Raw genomic sequence first — 22,725 nt, forward strand, 5'->3', positions numbered from 1 at the left:
TCTCTAATCTTCAAACAAACTAGTTGAGAAAAATAACTCTTAGAGAGAAGTCAAAGAATTTTAGAAAAAATGAATTTTTAAAAATGATATGTTTTAAAATAATAAAACTCGTTTATAACAATTCTATTTATTCTAAATCTTTTAATATTAAAGTAATGCATGCTCAATATTTTTAAACTTTCACTTTTAAAACACTATTTTATAAGTTCTTATAGAAACACGATACAATATTATTTATACAAGATTTTTTTTAAGAGAAGTATTAGAAACATTTTTTTTTCTGCAAAATACGCTGAGAAATAATAAGAACACATCTTGTAATGTTGGTCGGAATTTATTAAAAATTACAAAAAGAAAATTTATAGATCCAAAATTGTATTTAATGCATCTGTGTTATTTTTGGTTGTCAATAAATTCTCACCAATAAAAAACGTGTCAGAAAGAGTTTCAAGCATTCCTCTTTTATTTAGTAATAACATAGTATCCGAGACTAAGCAACAATATAAGAATAAAAAAAATATATCGAGTTAAAATAAAATAGACATGGATATTAGTTTTATATTTAGTTTTCAAATAAACTTATTTTTAGCATGCAAATTTCATTTATAATTTATTTTTAAAATGATTAAAAGTATCAATATATCAAAATGAATAAATGTAGAGATTCAGAAAAATTTATAAGGCAACTTCCACATAAATTTTTACTTTCTTCTTTTTATAAGAAGACCGTTGCAATTTAGAACTATAGATTCGGAAACCTATGTTCAATTGTACAATTTAAAACCTACTCTTAGAAAAATCACACTTCTTAATTGTACAATCTAAAAAAAAAAAATACAATTAAAGATATCCAACGTTAATTTTAATTTTTTACATATTCTCATCAAGTACAATTAAGTGCTAAATGAAACATCTTTCTTTTGTTTTAGGCTCTCTATTTTCCGATAATTTTTCTTTTTCTTCAACGCAATTATTTTCCCTGTTTCAAGCATAACATAACCACATTATTAATTTATTCTATATTAAAAAATACTTAAAAAATATTTAAAAAATCTTTAAAATTACTCTTCATCTTGTCTTAATTATCCGTGAAAATTAAATAGCTTGTTAGAATTATTATATTATTAAATAAGTAAATATTTTTTAAATTAACTTGATCCAAACTTTATTTTTATTTTTTATTCATTTATTTATGTATTTTTCTCTGAAAATGTCTCACTTTTACTATTTTCTTTTCTCTAATTCCCTTTGACTTGCATCACAAATCCACATTTCCTCGCTCCTTCTCTCTCTGCCCCGTCATGTACAACTTCTGAGTTCCTTTTCCCATCCCTCAAATTTTCTTACAATCTCTTTTTCTCGGAGGTTGGCGACGTTTTGAACTTGCTGTCGGTGAGTTTCATATTCTGCATACGCGTTTCTCTTCTTCTTCTTCTTAATTTCATTTTCCCAATTTATTGTGTTAGTTTGTTAATTTGGTTTAAATGCTTTGTGTTTGATGCAACTGTGTTTCAAGTTGTTGTAGTTTTCCTTTCTTGTTATTTTTTACATTGTGTTTTTTTTTTTTTTGCACAGAAAAACGAGTGTTTACAGAGTTCCCGATCTTTGGGAATTGTGGTAGGATGATAGGATGATGTTCATGATTGTGTGAGAAATTTGGGATGTCAGTAATGTGGTGAAATGAAATGGGTTAATTTTGAGAGTTTGTTTTGTGGTGCTAATTCGATGGTTATACTCATAATTGTGTATTGTAATTTGTAACGAAGTTTATGAGCATAGTTCTTATTATACAGAGAAAGTCTGTTTCATTCAAGAGATGAAGGTGAATTCAAATGATAAATGTAACTGCAAAACTAATGATAGTAGCTAAACTAATTATTTATTCTATATAACAGCAAACTTAATATGACAGAAAGAAATTCTGTCATGCGAAAATGTTATTGTGTATACTGCTTTGAGGTTTGTTGTTAGAACAATATACCACTATGTGTAATTGGCTTGATGATAAAAGTGAAAGGGAGGGAGGGATAAGTAGCGGGTTTGAGTATTCCCATTAACAAAATCTAACATATTAATAAATAACATTTAAAAAAGGAAAATTGTGTGCGTGTACTTGGGGTGTATTTGGATTATAGCTTATTGTGGTATATTACTACCTTCTTTTAGTGGTTACTGAGAGAGCTTTTAAGAAAAAAGTTTTGGAACAAAGGATCATGTAGTTATGTGTGAAGTAATGTATTGTGAATTAATAAAGATATGCTTTGCGCATTGAATAAGTTAACTCCTTGGTATTTGTTTCCTCTTGAATCGTTCCCTGGTACGAAGCCGATCATTCAGAAACCTTGATTTGGACCTGAATAAAGGGATCGTATGAAGGAATTTATTGTTAATAATGGATTGAATCAACTATCATTCAATTGCAGGTTATTTTGAAGGGGACCTTGTGCAGGCCATTCTATGTCTTCTGTTACAAATTCTTCACATGTACTACATAAAAATGATGGGGTTCCTGGCCAAGGCTCTAAGATTCTAGGAAGGTAATAAATTGATTCTTATAATACAATTTTTGACAAAAAAATCCATCATTGTCGTACATTGACCCTTTTTAAGATTGTCATTATGTTCTGCAAATGTTGTGTTCATTTTCATACTTTATTTCTACATTTTTTAAAGTTTAAAAAAAAATGATTGTTCTAATCTCTAGTCCAATCAACAGTGAATCAGTAAAATTTTGACCTTAAGTCTCCCAAGCATGGTTACGACCTATCTGGATTTGTTAAAGGTCTTGGACATTCAATGTCATTTTCTTAATAATAAAAGAATACACTTTTAACTCAAAAGTCTCCTAAAGTGACAATTGTTGTTTGGAAGTCCCCTGATATTGGGTATATTAAATGTAATATTGATGGTGCGACTTGTGTGAATCTTGGATTGGTGGCTTGTGCTAGTATTTTCTATGGTAGCAAAGGTGAATTTGTGGGGGGGTTTTATTCCTTTCTTGGCAATGACGTTGCGCTTAAGGCTGAGCTTCTTGGAGCCATGTTAGTCATTGAGCTTGCAGTAATTAGAGGATGGAATTCTTTATGGTTGGAAAGTGATTGACAGTTGACAGTTGGTGGTTGAAGCATTTTGCAATCCTTCCATGGTTCCTCGGTTTAGCTAAGGAAGATGGAAGTGTTGCGTGGCTTTGTGTAATATTTTGAATTTGAAAGTTCCTCACATTTTTAGGGAGGGAAATAGATGTATTGATAATAGACATGCTAATTTGGGGGTTGAGTTTAAGATTGAGATCGTGTGGCCATGAATGCTAGAGTATAGATTTTCTTGTGTAAGTTTTGATTTTTCAGAAATAGGTTTGGACTGCTAGAGTATAGATTTTCTTGATTCATAGGTTTTGTTTAGGTCCTCCCATGACTTTTTTTGTATTGTGGTTCCTTATTCTCTTGTATATACGTATCCTTGGGAGAGCAGGTGATTGGTGAGATGTGAAGTGTCAACCTAGTCGGGATGTCATATTCTCATAGTGATGCTTTCTTGAGTGATACATTATTAGAAGAAAGGTCTACACTTTTAACAATGAGTGTATTTACAAATAATTTGGAGGAAAAGGGTTCCACCTTAAGGAAGGTGATGTGGTGTTTCTGAGCTATCTTGAAAATTACAATCTGTTATGTTCAAGTTGTGATGTAATAAATTTGATGCTTCCATTGTAGGCACAATTTTGAAACACAACTGACTCAAAGAAATTTCAAAAGCAATGATGCACAAAATCACATCCAGGACCAAGATGCCACACCAGCCACGGTAATAAAGTAAACTAGTAAATTTTATACAGGAGATTCTGGCAGAAAAAAAATGCTAGAAGGCGTCACAATGCATTCATGCATTTTTTTTTTCTTTGAAAGATACAAGGTGCTTCATACAATTCCATCATATTTTAAGTTTGTTTGTAGGAACTTTATTCACGAGCAAGGGGGCAAGAAGAGGAGATCCTCTCCCTCCGTGAACAGATTGCTTTTGCCTGCATGAAGGTACAAAATATACACGTGTCAGTTATGTCTATTTACATCTTCAACTTTTGAGGAAATTAACCAAATTTAATGGAAGCAGGAACTGCAGCTGTTGAATGAGAAATGCAAACTGGAGAGGCAATTCTCTGAACTAAGAATGGTTAGTAAATGTCTTTGTAAATAGTTATATTTTAGCATCTTACTTATATAGCATCAGTCTTAAACTTTGAATGTTACATTTCTATTAGGCAGTTGATGAGAAGCAAAGTGAAGCTATTTCATCTGCTTCTAATGATTTGGCTCGAAGAAAAGGTTATCTTGAAGAAAATTTAAAACTTGCTCATGATTTGAAAGTAAGTATTGTTTCATGATGATATCAATATTTTATTGACCCTCTTTTCATTATTTTATTGTGTTGTTGCTACTTTTATGGCTATTTATTATTGGTAGAGATGGAATGCTACCATTACCTATATAATTAAAGTTAGCTGGTGTGTTGATTCTCTACTGTGGTTGTTGATGTCGATTAATGGCTTTCTATTTTTATTTGAATTCATTTTAGAATGGACCCAAAATAATCTCTGCTTAACTTAAAAGTTCCCAATTTGCACACTAATTTTATTTCTGCTGGTGCAAGTATAAATTTTCATTAAAACGCCTAAAAAAGTTAAGTTGAAAGAAATTTTGATATAAGAAACAATTTACATCAAGAAAGATTTAATCAGGTTACACTAATCATTTGGTTGCTGTAGTGACACTCTCATGGACTTGGTTTCAATATGACAAAAACATATGCTGTAGTTCCCGTTAGGGCATATAGGGACTAAAACTTTAAAACCAAAGAATCATAGTTACAGCAGGAACCAATGTGTTAGATGGAGTCAAACTTAATTTTTTCCCATGTAGGGACTGATACCTAAATAAGTGTTACCCATAGGGACCAAATGATTATTTTAACCATTTAAGTACCCCAAAAGTTATACTCATGCGCATTGGTTCTCAGGAGACTGTTATATATTTTTATGTTACATACTCACAAAATTGAAAGCCTGTTAGGCCTGAATAATGCATAAACGGAACAGTAGCTAATCATGATCTATGGCAGCACATTGCCTAGACCTGGGGAGCAGGATTCTGTCACTATGCAAAGAGCGATTCATCTCTGTTTGGTGAAGTGGCAGGGTGAGTGTAATCCACTCCTGGAGCGGTTTCTCATCCACTACAGTGAATATGTCATTTTCTCTATCCCCCTCTTTGTCCCTCTCTCATTGTTCCATGCTATCTATCTCATGCAGTAGCTGCACTTATAAGCCAAAACCACCCACATGTTGACATTGGTCTGTATTATAATTAAAAAATATTAATAAATATATTATAGCATTTAAGGGAGAAATAAAAAAATATTGAAACTGCATATTTCTAAAATTATATGCATCATTCTAGTATTTTTATAAAAGAGAATAGACCACTAAATATTTTTTAATGATCTATTAATTGTGTTTACTTTTTGTACTTTGTTTCTCCATAGTGATGAATACAATGATATTGTAAGATTTTAAAGAAGAAATATGATTTAAATTAATTTTTTAAAAAGTGTTTGCTGATAAAACTTTTAAAATATAATGAAATTTAAAAAGAGTTTGAAAAACAGACTAGTTGTTGAAAACTTTTAAAACTTTTAACAAGAGTTTTGAAAATGCTTTTTGACTTTTAGATGTTGTAAGCACTTTTTCCTGATTATCTACTTTTTGTTTTGTTTAGATATACTATCAGATTTTATTATTAATTATGAACAATGACTAGTACACGAATCTTGAATATTTTTTCTCTTTTTGAGCATATATATGTAGTAATAATTGTTTAGTAGGTATGCAATATATTCAAATTGAAGTCTATCCCATTTTGGGGTCGGGCACTCCATGCTGCATTCCTGGATTGACTACTATGGAAAGGACAAACCATCATTCTTGTGTCGTTGTGTATATGTAAAATGGGATATTAATAATGAAAACATCTTTTCATTTACTAGGTTATCAGGTTAAGGTTAATAAAAACGCATTTATTAGACAATTATCTTCCGTTCACATTTTCTCTCAAATGACAAAAATTATCTGGCCAATTTTTGGGCTTTGAGCATTATGAGCTTTATTATTAGGTTAAGGTATAAAGACAAATTCATAAGGAAACTATCTTCCATCCTCATTTCTCCAAAATTTCCAAAACTTCCTCTCTTTGACAAAATAATCTTGGCCACTTTTTGGGCATTGAGCAATATGATCAAACCTAAGAGGCAAGAGAACATCAAAATATAACTTCCAGAATCCAACTAGAGGCATGATTGACCTCCAGTGTCCATAGATTGGACAGTACATTGTGACTGGCTGGTGCTCAAATTGATATTAATGTGTAAGTGAATAACCTAAAGAATAGGCATAATGTAGGAATTCATCATAGTTTTCCAAACGTTGTAGCATAGTATAGTGTAGTCAGTACAGTTCATTCCTGCAGAAAATAACTAAACAAATTTTAAAGCCAATATTAATGACGCCTTATGGAAAAGAAAGTAAAGTAAGATAGAATAAAATAAAATAAACAAAGTAAAGCAAGATTAGTGAAGGCTCAAACAAAAGACACTAAAGATAAGGTTAAAAAAAGCAGTATAACTCAGTACATGAGAATTCTTTACAGTGGGTTTTGGGAAATGTAGAATTATGCAGCTTTACCTTATGACCAAACAGATTAATTCCTTGATTTGAACCTATGACCTCCGAGTCACTCGGCAAGTACCTGGTTGTGCTGTGCCTTGGAAGTAAAATGCTAATTAGTTTATGGAGATTAGATACAATGTATAAAGACAGACTAGTTGAAGGAGAATGACTGGAACTTTCTTTTTTCTCCTTCTTTCAATGATAAAAAAGGTCAAGCATTATAATGAAGAGAATCAAGTGATTGAAAAATGGAATATTTTATTTAAATGTCTTGAATCTCCGATATCATCCTTTCCTTCACTGTTTTTGTTATAATTATAGAAACAAAGAGTTGATCCTATATAATCAGGAATAACTAGATTATATATGCATTATTAGGAATATTTTTATTTATTTTCGTATCATATCTTTGTTTAGAGGATATTAAATCTTTTCTATTTATTGTATTGATTCTTTTTTCTCAATATAATAAAGCACCCATGCTGTCACAAAAACACAGTTTCAGCTCAATGTTTGTTTCTTAAAATGTAATGATGTTATATATTTTATTATTATTTCTTTTGTGGATACCCAGCTTTAGGGTTAGGGTTTAAGGTAAGGACCTCACCTTACTTTGTAAATCCTGCATATACATCAATAAAAAGCAAAGCACTGAATACACTGTATTTCCTCCATATTATTTATTCAAGTCTGTCTTCCCTAGAGTTTAACAATTTTTATATATGTGGAGGACCCTGCTCTATCCCTAAGACGGCTCATTGATGGCTCTCCCCTTTTGTTCTAGTTCTCCTCTAAATGATTTTATCTTTGATGGCTCCAATTACTAACTTACAAAGGAATGTATTCTCTATTACATTCGTCTTATCATTACTACTAAGTTTCCCCCATACAGTTCTTTAGGCATTGCTTCTTTAGTTTCTGTATTAAGTCCACTGCCAAATATATGTTTGATTGGTCTATTTTTATAATTGGGCCATCTTCTTTTGAGCATAGTTACTCATTTTACTAGTGGTTGTGTGATGATGTTGTACTGTTTATGGTTGAATGTATAGCCTGGCAATGGACGTCATAGCATTTTCTTAGCTTTGCAACAGCTGCCAGAATCACCTTGTTCTCATTTGTAGTTCAAGTTCCCTACATTACTGCCATTTCTGAAACAACAAGGATTTATTTTCTTGGAATCTTTCATTGAGTCTTCACTTAATTGAGCCAAATCTGTTATTAAAAGATCTAAAATAACAATGATCAATTCATTATAGAAAAGATATTTTCTCAAAATATGTGGTTGAAGTCATATATTAATAGAGATTATTTCCTTAATTATACCAAATCAAGCGCTAGTTATATGCTTATTTTGCAATTGATCAAATATTATATGGATTTGATACACACACATAACTTTTCTTTATTCCTGAACTTCTGATTACTATTCTTGATGTACATGTTCTTATAGGCTGTAGATGATGAGAGATATATCTTCATGTCTTCTATGCTGGGGTTGCTTGCTGAATATAGTCTTTGGCCTCGTGTTATGAACGCCTCTTCAATATCTAGCTGTGTAAAGGTATGAAATATGTGGTCTTGTATATGATAGGTTAAACATTATAATGCATTGATCTTTGCATGTCCTGTACTCGTGTCATGTCACTTGTTTCATGAATTCTTAAGTGACCTTTGAATGCCAATTTTTTTTTTGAGCTGACGAAAAATTCTTGGACATGGATTAAGAAGATTGAATGATCCTGAGAGCATAAAGCATTCATCCGCTGACTGTTGATATGTATTTGGTGCAGTGTGTATCTTTTTGTTTCGGAATTTTATATTTTGGTACAATATTTGATTTATAATGGGCAGATTCTGCAATTTAGTTTTTTAACAACAGAGAGAAGAGATGCTCAAGGATTGTGTTAATACATATGCAAGTTGATCATTTGATCCGACAAATTCGATACAAATTTCTATGTGTTATATATTTTTAAGATATTGTTAGTTACAATATCTTATCCTAGTTACAATATTGTGTATTTGGACTTAACCCATATTTTCTGGTATTATTCTTTATTATAAATATATTATCCTATGTGTATTTTCTTCACAAGGGGGAATTAATCCTATACCTAGTTTTCACTATTCTCACACTTTGGATAACAACTTTTCCTGAATAAAATGACAATCAACTTCGATGTGTTTAGTTCTCTCATGGAACACTGGATTGGAAGCAATGTGGAGAGTAGTCTTGTTATCACAATACATTTTCATTAGCTGAATATTACAAAATTCTGATTCTGGTAAGAACGTAAGAACTGTTTTACCCATATAAGCTCACAAGTAAGAGATGACATGCTCTATACTCAACTTCGGTAGATGATCAGACAACAACATTTTGCTCATTACTTTTCCAAGAAATAATATTTCCTCTAAGCAAAACACATTATCTTGTAGTAGAGCATCTATCCATAGGATAACCAACCCAATCAACATCCCAATAACTTAAATTTTGGGTATTCCCTTTATCTTCATAAAGTATTCCTTGCCCTTGAGCTTTTTTGAGATATCTTAGGATGCGAATGACAACATTCGAGTGATCAATATATGGTTTTTGCATGAATTGACACAACACCAGCTGCAAAGGACATTCTGATCTAGTAATAGTGAGATAAATAAGTTTTCTAACCAGTCTTCTATATCTTTCTGGATAAGAAAGCTTGTCCTTGTTCTGCCATTAATTTTTTATTTGGATCCATGGGGTAATTTACTAGTTTACAATCAGACATATATGTTTCTTTCAGGATATGAAGAGCATAATTTCTTTGAGAAATTACCACTCCTTTGATTGAGCTACTTCAATGATTGCATACATGCTCCTTTAACTGATGAATTTTAGGAAACATCATTTCTTGTGATAACTATATCATCCACATACTTTATTAAGTATACACATAGAGTTATGACAATAGAAAACAGAGTGGTCTGCCTCGCTGGATTTCAGTCCAAAGGATTGAACAATGTGGCTGAACTTTATGAACCAAATATGTGGAGATTGCTTGAGACCATAGAGAGAGCGGGATAGCTTACAATTCCTTTAAAACACAATTGAACCTTCCCTTCTTGTGTTTTTCCTATTTTCGAAGCATGTTTCTTTGAGAAAGTTTGGTAACCTAGAGAAGCAAATAACAAGATAGTATCCTATTCTAGTGCAAAAAGATTTATTTTGAGCCCTTGCTCAAGGTGTGTGAAGGTTTGGATGAAAGTTATATTTGATGACCTTAAATTAAAGTTTGACATCCCTATACAATTATATTGTGATAATAATTCAGCCATGAACATTATAGTACAACATGATATGACCAAACATATTAAAATTGACATACATTTCAATAAAGTTAATCTTGATAGAAGTGGTTACAACCTATGTCCCTAAAAGATTTTAGATAGCAGACATACATCTTCACTAAGGGGCTTCTTCAAGGCAGATTTCAAGACCTCTTATTGGGAATGATTGATATTCATTTACCAACTTAAGGGGGAAGTGTTGTAAATTAGTATTATTAGGATAAAAATATCCTCAATATCTCTATAGTAATTGGAAGAAAAATATTTAGAATCTTCCTATTCATTTAACATTTTTATTTCCTTATTTTAGAGTTTAATTGTTACAAATAGAGCTGATGGGAATGTAATTCATGTAATTGTGATCAATGAAATAATTCAGTATTTCCTTACACAGTTTAGGTCCATCAACTCAAATGAATGATGACAATTTATATCTCTTCATTACATTGTTCATAATGATGATGAGCATTGGGGGAATGAGTTGGTTTTTGATGATGATCTCTCTCTTAATTGGGCAATTGTTTATGAAGCTTTAGGTGTTAGTGAGCCAATAATTTATACAAGGAGTAAAGCAAACAATAAAAGAAAGCAACCATCAAGTAATGGTATTGGTATGGGATCTTCTCAAGCTTCCAAAAAAGGAGGTGCAACTTTGGCCTCAAAACAAAGCAAGGGCAAAGAGATGATTCAAGTTGTGGGTTGATGATGAATTGGAATTTGATAGTTCTAACTTTGAGTCTAAAAATATTGAAGAGGACGAGGGATATACGTAGATAACATCGAAGATAATTATGTTGGAATTGAGGAAGAGCTAAATGATTAGAAATCTAAGATATTTATCTTATATTTTGTTATTTTAAGTTTTGAACTTGAAATTTGTGGTGTTTTTGATTTGATGTAATTGTTATTTGAATTTCTGGAAATAATATTATTATTAGTTATGATTGTCTCTTTTATTATTCTTGCTTTACACTTATATTTTTTGTATTTTTTTAAACTATCTATCTATCTGTTCCTATCTCGATTTCAAGGATCAAGATCAAGAACGAAGTACTCTTTCTCACCCTTCAATATCAACAAGTACCCGGTATGATTGATTTAGTATTTGCCTATACTGCTTATGAGAGAAGAAGAGAAAGAATGAGAAAAGTCATTCTTTCTCTTCTCTCAAAAGCAGTATAGGCAAATACTAAATCAATCATACTGGGTACCGATTGATATTGAAGGGTGAGGAAGAGTGCTTTGTTCTTGATCTTGATCCTTGAAATCGAGATAGGAACACTTTCTATCTACCTATATATATATATATATATATATATATATATATATATATATATATATATATATATATATATTGATATAGGATTTTTGGGGTCCCCTAAATTTTCCATTGTTCGATATCTAGTTCTTGATAACACGTTATGGTCCCCTACATTGGGGTCCCCTTAATTCTTTTAGATATTCTAAATTTTTTTATTGGTCCTTGTCCAGCATTTACATGATCAATTACAATGGAGGATTCGAAGTTCACATGTAAGTTTCTGCACTTTTGATGATTCACTACCGGTCTTCAGCATTATAATTTGTGTCACTATCTTGGCTACATCCTTGTGAAAAGCAGTGTTAGAAATCTCTACTGAAAATTATAATATCACATGTTCATAGTGTAGAAACGGATGCTATACATAAAACATTGTTCACATTGTTGATTACATGTTCCTTGCTTCATAAATTTTAGGCAGTCTTCATATCTAGAGGCTTCTTTACATAAATATGTGCTTTTACTGTATTCTCATTTATTTTTCCACCTAGTTATTCATTTTAATATTTGTTTCCATTATATGGGTGATTAAATATTTCTTGACGTGCATACTTTCAGTCGCATAATTGATTTATCATTATAGCTCCTTTTGGTTCATGCTTTGGTTTTAAGTGAAGTCTCTATTTGATTTTGTCAATTTGCAGTCAATGGTTGATTGATTATTTAAAAGATCAGTGGCTACTCTTTTTGGACAGGATAGAATTGGAGAGTTGAGCTCTGTGCTAGAAACCCGTGCTGATAACGGTAATCATGTTGTTGAAAGTCCAGGTTCTGGAAATTTGACAAGTCACAATCATAATGATTTCATGGTACTATTGGCATGTAATTTTCTTTCATGCTTTGTCCTTATATTTTTTGTGTTTGTCATCTTATGTTTTTGTTTTTGTCCTCATTAATTATAATTTAACTTAAATTCAGTTTCAGCATAACTTCTCCCAACAAAATCTTATCGGTAATGAACAAACTCATCAGTCAACAAGCAATATGGCAGGATATATGCACCCAGCACTTAATGCAGATGTAAACTGGTCTATCAAAGCATTCAACTATCAGCAGATTTCTAAGGCTGATAGGTTCGTATTGTTTGTCCACTTGTGATGTTTACTAGTGAATATACCTTAACTGTCAATGGTTAGGAGCAATGTGTAGCATGGCATCTTGAGCTGTAGTTATGGGTCTGCAAACACTCATGGCCATCTCGTATTCTTTTAGTTCCATCGGCAGTCTGAAAAGATTATTGGAAAATGGTCAAGAAATTTCGACTGGTGGTTTTTTGACCTAATATGATGGGAAATGTTTACTTCTATTTTACCATTTGTCTATCTGCACTTTCAACTTTGACAGACACATTTACACACACAATAGAAAAGAGGAACCAACTTGACTATTTGATCTAACTTGAATGTTCGTGATCAGAAGTTTAATTTTAAGGTGACAGCTATTTAGAGAAGTAATGTGACTTTACAATTTTATGTTGATCATACTGTATGATCCTATGGATGGATTTGTTCAGGGAGGTATTCCCGCATGGTTCAATTGATAAAGTTGGAGTGCAGGACAAAAACATGGAAAGAAATTTTGTTAATGTCAACATGTATCAACCTCAACCTGAACTGGATGAGACGGCTTCGTCTGTTTCTGAGGGTAACTCATGTTTTTTATTTTAATATATATATATATATATATATATATATATATTATAATAGATAGTATATCTTTTTGTACTGACGACTGATATTTCTAGATGGCCCTGGCATTGAGAATTTTCAAATTTCTGGTGATGCTATTCCGGGAGAAAAGCTTCTTGGATGTGGATATCCAGTTCGTGGAACTTCTCTTTGTATGTTTCAGGTGAATTATCTTTCCATTAATTTTGAAAACTTGGCATATCGTCCATAATTTCCATCTCTATTATTTACTGATATCGCCATTATTCTTGGCTTCAAACCAGTGGGTTCGGCATCTTGAGGATGGCACTAGACACTACATTGAAGGTAGATTGGACTTATACCTCTGGTCATTTATGTTTGGAATTTTATGCCTGTTTTCTTAGTGGACTGTTCTAATAGAAGTTTTAACATAAACATGATAATTGCTTTTCATCTATGTTTTTCTTGAATCAGGAGCCACAAATCCAGAGTATGTAGTTACAGCTGATGATGTTGATAAATTGATAGCAGTTGAGTGTATTCCAATGGATGATAAAGGCCGTCAGGTTTGAAATAAATTAGTTACATGCCCAGTCTATCATATATGTTGTGTATGTTATTTGATATACTTATTGCCATATCTATGGATGCTATAAATGCATCGAGTTTTATTATTTTATATTAGGATATGCTTGTTGGATAAGACTTTGCTATCATGTTGCAAAAGCAAAATATGGAATTTGTGTTTCAATTTTGAACCTATATTAGTCTTCTACGCTAAAGTTTTGTGATTCTATATTTATAGAAGAAAATTACATCAGAAATATTTATATAAGTTAATGCTGACAGCTCATAAGTATAACATATAACAATTTTCCAATACAACTACTAACTACCTACAGTAAATATCCATTCTAACAACTACCTATATTTAATACATATTCTAATTCTAACACTCCCCTTAAACTGAAGCATACAAATTGTATGTATCATGTTAAGAACAAATAAATTCAATTTGAGGTTCCTTTAGAGATTTTGTGAACACGTCTACAAGTGGATCATTGGATCCGACAAATACCGTACAAATTTCTTTGGACTCTTGGATTGAATGGTAGTCAAGTTCTATGTGTTTAGTCTTCTCGAATTGGAAGTAATGCAGAGAGAAACTTGGTTATCACAAAATATCTTCATTTGTTGGATCCACAATTTTAATTCTTGAAGAAATTGTTTCCCTATACAAGTGAGACACGCCATTACCCTATATTTCGCTTTAGCACTAGATTGGGCACCCAAATTTTGTTTCTTGCTTTTCCAAGAAATAATGATTCCTCCAATGAGAACACAATACCTTGTAATGTCTATCCATAGGAGATCTTGCCTTGTAAGTATTACAATACCCAAATATTTGGGTATTCTCTTTATCTTTGTACAACAGACCTTGTCTTGGAACCTTTCTAAGGTATCTTAAGATGCGAATGATAGCATTTCAATGGTCAATACAAAGGTTTTTGCATAAACTAAATATAAACACCCATTACAAAAGATAGATCAAGTTTAGTAATAGTGAGATAAATAAGTTTCCCAACAAGTCTTCTTATCAGAGAGAGGTTCACCTTGATCTGCCATTAACATTTTATTTGGATCCATAGAGTTATCTACTAGTCTGCACTCAGTCATGCATGTTTCTTCCAAGACATCCAAAGCATATTTCCTTTCGCAAACTACAATACCTTTCTTTGATTGAGGCACATTAAAGCCTAGAAAGTGTGAGACTTCCAAGATCTTTTGTCTAACTACTACATATATTTAATGCATATTCTAACAAATGAATAGTAGACTTAAGTATAATGCATAATTGAGCATCAATTTTCAACCAATGAGAAAGTGAAAAACAACCCTAAAAAATGTAAAAAAGTTTTAACCAACTTCGATCACAATGAAAGTTGCTGATATGGGAAGAGGATGGAGAAACAAGTCTAAGAATGGTGGTCAACACTAGAGAGGAGTCCTGACAACCGGGGAAGCAGCAGTGACAAGGGCTTGGGTAGTGTATCGGAGCTTCAATCATCGTGATTTTTGTGGCATAGTGGTCGCTTGTCCAGGATGATCACAACCATGGTGTCATCGGTCCAAACGGTGGTGGCGGCAACAATAGTAGTGACAGCAACATGACAGGGGTACCAAACTGGGTGGTAGTAGTACAGGGGCGGCCAAAAATTCCCCTTGGGAAAAAAACCTAAGAATAATGTTGGGAATTAAAAGAAAAGTAGCAATTTCTGGAAAAAACATTTAGCATAGTGGGTTCACCAGAAGCAAGAATTAAACCTATCTCTAGATACAATGTTAAAATAAAAGAGAGAGAGAGAGAGAGAGAGAGAGAGAGAGAGAGAGGCATAGGCTAAATCCCTAATGTGTGTAGAGCACATAGGGTTACACATTTATAAATAGGAAAACACAAAAAGATAGGCCTAAGCCCATTACATCTAACACCTTTGACTTTTCCTCCTCTTTTTTAGCATAAATCTAATAGTCTTCTCTTTGAATTTAAGTATGGCTCATTCAAGACTTGATATATTTGAATTTACACTTTTTTATACAAAATATATAATGGAATTTGCATATATGTCTCCTGTTTAGTAGAATGTTATTCTTGACTTACTTTTGTCAATTTTTTTCTTTGTTAGGGGGAACTGGTGAAGCTTTTTGCAAATGATCAAAACAAAATAACGTGTGGTAAGTTCATTTGCAATTTAATGTATAAGACCTACTTTGCACTTTTTTATCTATTTGATGCTCAGTAATATTTTGATGGCCTGAATTAGATTACTACATGTTAGATATTGTAGAGTTGAGTTAGGCTTAAAACCCACTTCTAACATGGTATCAGAGCCAAGTTAGAGCCTATCCTAGCGAACTTTCTTGGACATTTTGTTTCACCCGATATCGGGCCGCTAAAGCGGACCACCCACTAATTTCTTGTCCCATGCACGAGATGAATATACCTCGGCGTAAGGGGATGTGTTGGAAGTCCCACATCAACTAGAGATAAGGTCAATTCACAATATATAAGTGGGTGCAATCCTCACCTTACAAGCCGGTTTTGTAGTGTTGAGTTAGGCTTAAAACTCACTTCTAACATAAGGAATTAAATAATTCTCAAATCCTTTAAAATAAGAAAATAAAAATATGTTGAAATGAATAGAAAGATTCTAAAGAATGTTTTCCTAATTACTATAGGGATATTGAGAATATTTTTATCCCAAGAATATTTTATTTACAACACTCTCCCTCAAGTTGATAAATGAATATCAATTATTTTCAACTTGCCTACAAGATCCTAAAATCTGCCATTAAGAAGCCCTTTCGGTGAAAATGTCCACTATCTGAAATCTTGTAGCAACATGGGTTGTAACCACTAGACCCCTGTCTCAAAACCAATCCAAACCAAATCGCAAAAATTGGTTTGGCTTTGTTTGGTTCGGATTTTTTACGTTCAAACCAAATCATAGTTGTTATGGTTGGTTCAAATGTATTTTTATCCAAAAATTGAACTAAACTGCACCACGAAACACCCCTAGTTCTACCTTCCAACTTACCTATTGAGGAGATTAAGTACATATTTTCCCAAATTTTCCACCCGCATTAGGTGTAGGTTCAGGTGGAGGTTCATGTGCAGGTTCAGGAGGTTCAGGTGCAGTTTCAAATGTCCTATTTGGAAGCTTGAGAGGCTCATCTTCTCTTATATTCTCCCCCTGAAGATAAGGCTGCTTGAAGTAGCTCTCTTATTTATTGTAGGTGACATCTCTTGACATAAAGAATGTTTTGGATGGTGGGTGATAACTGTTGGAAGTCCCACATCGACTAGAGATAAGGCCAATTCACAATATATAAGTGGGTGCAATCCTCACCTTACAAGCCGGTTTTGTGGGGTTGAGTTAGGCTTAAAACTCACTTCTAACAATAACATTTATATCCCTTTTGCATGGTTGAATATCCTTAAAAAACACTGTAGTTCTAGGATCCAATTTTTTCCCCTTCCATTACTATGGACATGCACAATGGATACACACCCAAATATTCTAGGTTGAAGTTTATTTGTAGAGTCTAGGTATGGATAGAAAGAGAATAACTTCCATGGGACTATTTGATTCTAAGTAGTAGTAAGAAGGGCTTCCCCCAAAATTTCTTAGGAAGATGATATTGAAAAAGTAGAGCTTTAGTTTGTTCTAGTAAGTGACTGTTTTTCTTTTGAACAATCTCATTTTGTTCAGGTGTGTTAACACATGAAGATTCACGAATTATCCCCTCTTTATGACAAAAAAGAATTGAACTCAAGATTAAAGTAGTCCTTGGCACTATCAGATTTAATTCTCTTAACATTGACTTCAAATTGATGCTTAATCATTGTGACAAATTGAATGAAAGCAGAACTAAGCTCAGATTTTTGTTTAAATAGGAAACCCCAAGTCACCAGGTACAATCATATATAAAGGTAATAAACAATCATATAAAGGTTAAAAAAGGAAATCATATATAAAGGTTATAAAGCGTTTAGCACTTGACATATTTGGGACATTAGTTGGACTCCATACATCAATATGAACAAGATTAAAAGGGACAAGACTCCTCTTGTTTCTAATGGGAAAATGTACACACTGTGGTTAGCAAAGTCAAACACCTCATGATGGAGACTCTACACATTTAAATTATTAAACAAGTAAGGAAAAATCAATTTTACAACTAGAAATGAAGGATGTCCCAGTTGACAATGGTATAGTTTATCTTTCTCTTTACTGGTCATGGTGGATTCATATGAGGGAGTGGCTCTTGATAGACTGATTAGGATCCTCCATCAAAATCCCGGTAGCTAGTCACACACTTAAAATGTCCAATACTCGATAGTGTATTGAAAATTCTACATCAAATTAAGTTATTATATAGAAACAGGTGCAAGCCTTATCTACAAGCTAATTTTATGAAGTTGAGGTAGGCTTAGATTCACTTTCTAATAGAGCCACCAACTCTTGCTAATAAAATTGCATTATATTCATGCAAGTATGGTATAATATTTGTGATATTATTATAGTATGTTCTCCTTTAATGTTCTCTAATCGTAGTTTTCTTTCGGATTACTTTATAGATTCTGAAATGCAACATGAGATTGACACATATCTGTCTAAAGGAGAAGCAATATTCAGTGTTCTACTGTTGGTAGGTCTGGTTTATTTGAAAAACCTTTTATGATCTGATCTTATTCATTATATCTATGCATAATTTGTGGTTCATGATGTACATTAAGAGTTCTTGAGCAATCCAATATATCTCATGAACCAGCTGATCTTATCTTTTACATAACACAAAATATCAAATATTATTAAACAAGGTAGAAGAATACTTAATTGTACACAAACGAAAATCTCCTTTCAAATAACCTGAAACTGTTCCATTTGATAGGTTTGGCATTTCGGATCTTTATTAGTCTGCTAAAATTAAGTTCCAAGAATTTTGAAATCTACTCACTTTTTATTTTCTTATTTGGTTCAATAGTATCTCTTGTATAAAAATATTCCATGTTCTCCTTGCATCTTAATATGCATCCTTACTTTTTCTTGAATTATTTGCAATAGATGGATTCATCCGAGAATTGGGAACGAGCAACCCTATACTTAAGACGATCAGGATATCAAATTAGAATTAACGGTACTGAAGCTACAGTAGTTGCTGAGAAATTCTCAAAGGACTTATCGGTATGTCATTCCAACTTCTAGTGGTACAAATAACTATCATAAGTGCCATTAGTGTATTAATTACCAATCATAAATGTATAAAACCATGTACACCACTTCCTAGGAACTTTATTCATATCATATAACAATTTGTGCAAACAAATGTGATTGGAATACCTAGAGTGGAAATCAATCTGCCCGTCATTATATTAATTTTTTTTCTCTATTACTATATCTTCCCGTCATTATAAATAATAATACTCATGTTTCTACATGGAATACAATTACAAAAATCCTTTTTATATATTATATCATTTCTTGGGTTCAATCCCCTCTCTTTTTCCTCTTTTTTTTTTCTTATTTTGCACAGTCAGTGCTTACGTGACTTACATCACACTTGCTTTATGGATTTTCGTCAGATTAAGGTTCCCTCTGGTCTCTCAGTGCAATTTGTGTTAACATGCTCAGATGGGTCTTCTCATCCTCTAAGCACATATAGTGTCAGGTAATAACATTGTTGTATTTGGCTTTAACATTAGAATGTTTGAAGGATATTGATAAATATCACTGGTCACTCCAAAAGTACCCTTCAGGATGTCTGACTTAAATTTAGTATCCAGTGGATGCTTCATTAGGTAAAAACTGCTACTAGATGTTGTATCTGTGATGTCATTGAAAAAAATTAACAGTATTATAATGCTCTTTCATCTGTCTTATCTCATCGTGTAGCTGATAGTTGTTTTTTTCTTCATACCAATTGTTCCAAAGTTTATTTACTTTCATCTTTGATATTTATTGTGCTCAGCGGTTATGCATCTGGTTTCAATTTCCAGCACGACAAACATAAATAAGAATGTTACTGTATTTTACAAACATGATTAACAGTGTTCATTACCCTTTTCTTTGTAGAATGAGAGACACACTTGTGTTAACTATGCGATTCTTCCAGAGTAAGGTATTCCATCTGCTGCTAACAATTGCCTGGGCATCAATTATCAATGACATGTAATATTAATCCTATTATTGTCAATTTTAGTTGTAAAGATGTAAAGGAGTGGCATCGAAATAGTGTATTCAAATTATATTAGCAATACAATTTATAGCGTCTTTTCTAATGGTTAAACTTAGTTTTCTTTTACATGGTCGAATTTTAGCCTTCCTCCATCCACTGATAACATTGCTCTTTGGTGACCTTTTGAACTATAATTCTCACTGGACCTCCCCAACACATATGCTTGTCTAATTGTCAGTCCCTAATTGATCTACCTCCCCAACACATATGCTTGTCTAATTGTCAGTCCCTAATTGATCTACGTAATGAATTCCTCTTCGTAAGATAAGAATCTTTTTTTTATCCTTCAGAATTTGAAGACTGGTTTTGCATGCAATTCTTCTACATCCCCTAAAAGCTGTGTTATCAGATGATACAAATATGCAACTTTCATGATTTAAATTTGTATCATTTTTAAACACATCGCCAAGTTGGTTGATCATTTTCAACGTGATGAAAATGTGTTACGGCAGGTTCAATGACTTCGTTCTTGCCTTTGACTAAACTGGAGCATCATGCGCACTTCATTTACCAATATACCATAGTGGAACCATTCTGATACACTTTTTTAACAGCTATCTTAAGTACAGTTTGTTTTTTCCTTCTGACTCATTTCGCATTCTCTTGTAGTAACTGCACACTAAGTTTTATCGTGGTTTTCAATTATCCTTTTTTACTGTCATTTTTAACATGTTCTATGCGGAAGTGTTTTAAATAAATTCTGTAATATTGTGTGCTAGCAGTGTTTCTGACAACATTTTGGACCCTGTTTTGGTGGATAGGCATTGGATGACAAAAGGAAAGGGAGAGCATGACCTCAGATTGCACTTCTGTATGGAAGAAAATAGAAATTACTGCGCAGATGAAGATTTTACTGTCATTTATTTATCTATTTTTGTAATGTAATATCCCATGTGTAGTGTACTGTTGTAAAATCATGAGTGTAGAGGCTAAGAAGGTGTATCATGCGAAGAAAGTGAAAACAGTGTTAACATTTGTTTAACCTAAGTTAACAAGATAACATCATGTGCCTGTGATTGTGGGTAGTAGAGGGAGTTTCAGTAGTTAAATAAGTGCTATAGGTTCTGTTTAACCTACCCCGCTCAACTTTTATTTGTTCATGATTTTCTCTTAGTACAGAAACAATAATTTGTAGCTTCAAATTTTCTTGAATTATTAAGTCGCATTTTGTTTTATGCACAAGAAATGTGTAATATGATTCATGTTAACAGATCGTTGGAACCATGTTTTACATACACAGGTTTTCTTCCTGTACTCTGTAGTCCACACTTTTCTTCTTGCACCCTATAAATGTATTTGATGGACGAAAATAATTACTTGAAATCTTTGACACATTTTGAGAAAAGTTATATGGGATATACTATAAAAAAAATTAAGGATAACGCGTTTTGGATAAGATTTTGTGGGGTGAGAGGCGTTTCATATATATAATTTGAAATAGTGTCAAATAGGTTTTAGATTATCTATTTTAAAATCAAATCAAATATCTTTTTAAATAATTATTCTAAAACAGTAGTAAAGGACGTTTAAGAATGTAAATTTTGAAATTATATAAAATAAGTATAATTTACATAGTTTTAAATAAGGCATTTAGAAAAAGAAAAAAACAATATATTTATAAGAATTACAATAATTGTGAAAAAAATTAGTTATTTTTCTGAGTTTAATACATTAATTAATACACAGAATTAAATTTTTATCTTAAACAATTGTTTTTCTTAAGAACCAAATGTACGTAAAAAATATTAAAATGACAGATGTCAGAATAAAAGACTTTCGACACTTACATTTAGTGTACTTTTGTGTTTCCCCTTAAACAAATCCATCTCTATTAGGATTATTTGTTTTTATCAAATTTACTTTCTGAAATATATATATATATATATATATATATATATATATATATATATATATATATATATATATATTGAAATGATTAGAAAGGTAAAAATGATTTTCTTTTTCTATAAACATAAGATGCAAAAAGAAACTATTTGTTAAGTCCTAATTTTTATTGTTGTATGTCTATGCATATTAGAAAAGCCTAAATGTAGTCAATAGTATACTTTGGATTAATCCATAATATATTTTCAAATCTAGAAATAGATTATAGATTAGGTTGCATAATGTGAAAATGTATTTTGGATTATCAATCTAAAAGGATTCAAAAATACATTTCATATTATTCGTTTGAAGGATCTGGAAAATAGTTTAAAAAGTAGAAATGGTTTTATATATGATATTAAAATATTTTATTAAAAGGGTATACCATAAGTAAGATTTTTATTATTTGATCTTCATTTTATAAGAATCAACATCTCTCCAAAATTATTTTCTTATTCTTTTATTCTTTGTCTTTTCTCTAGATTTTCTACTTCATCCTTCATTTGTTTAACGATAGGACTATGTCATAGGAGTCTTGGCTAAGAGTGTTGCAATCCTACTCGAATAGAATCTTAAACAGAGTAAGTTTATCTTTTGTCCTTCTTTTGAGTCTTTTAATGAGGTTTGTTGCATTTGAAGCTAATGCCTTGCATGTGAGGTTGAATGACTCAAAATGAATCTCTATTCAGTTAGGATTGTTAGGGTGTGATCAGATCATTGATTTGACTTTTCTATGTGCAGATATTGCACCATGTGTGAGTATGGTCTATAAAGGCAATGGGGGCTCTTTTGGTAGTGGATCAAAATTCAAATAAGGGAAGTTATTTAACACATTTAAATTTGGCTGATTGTGATGAAGTATGATGTGATTGATAATAAAATTGATGATTGAACTAGTATAATCAGATGTTTTAGAACTATTGATAGAAATTGATAGTTTTAAAGTTGTTATGTGTTGCTCATTCTAATTTAACATCTAGTAGTTGTGATGTTTAATCTATTATTGGGATCAAGTAGTACTA

At 32.0% G+C, this 22,725-nt stretch overlaps 1 protein-coding gene across 3 annotated transcripts; it reads left to right on the forward strand.

Moving 5' to 3' along the window:
* The first annotated feature begins 1,234 nt into the window (after positions 1-1,234).
* On the forward strand, positions 1,235-20,961 carry LOC114172061 (uncharacterized). 3 transcript variants are annotated; one of them, XM_085668150.1, is made up of 20 exons: positions 1,235-1,392; positions 2,424-2,537; positions 3,714-3,804; positions 3,954-4,031; positions 4,111-4,170; positions 4,259-4,363; positions 8,172-8,282; positions 11,543-11,584; positions 12,068-12,181; positions 12,291-12,445; positions 12,886-13,016; positions 13,117-13,223; positions 13,324-13,366; positions 13,496-13,587; positions 15,706-15,754; positions 18,162-18,232; positions 18,649-18,768; positions 19,167-19,252; positions 19,657-19,702; positions 20,542-20,961. In XM_085668150.1, the coding sequence occupies exons 2-20, from the start codon at positions 2,458-2,460 to the stop codon at positions 20,548-20,550; spliced, it is 1,590 nt and encodes a 529-aa protein (XP_085524276.1). In that variant the 5' UTR covers positions 1,235-1,392; positions 2,424-2,457; the 3' UTR covers positions 20,551-20,961. The 3 variants fall into 3 exon arrangements, with proteins under 3 accessions (XP_085524276.1, XP_027912591.1, XP_085524275.1); XM_028056790.2 differs by having other exon boundaries at positions 20,581-20,961; XM_085668149.1 differs by lacking the exon at positions 1,235-1,392 and adding an exon at positions 1,599-1,617 and having other exon boundaries at positions 20,581-20,961.
* The last annotated feature ends 1,764 nt before the right edge of the window (positions 20,962-22,725 follow it).

The sequence above is a fragment of the Vigna unguiculata genome, chromosome 10, assembly GCF_037176805.1.
Source record: "Vigna unguiculata cultivar grain cowpea cultivar isolate G323 ecotype 2 chromosome 10, ASM3717680v1, whole genome shotgun sequence".
Lineage (NCBI taxonomy): Eukaryota > Viridiplantae > Streptophyta > Magnoliopsida > Fabales > Fabaceae > Vigna > Vigna unguiculata.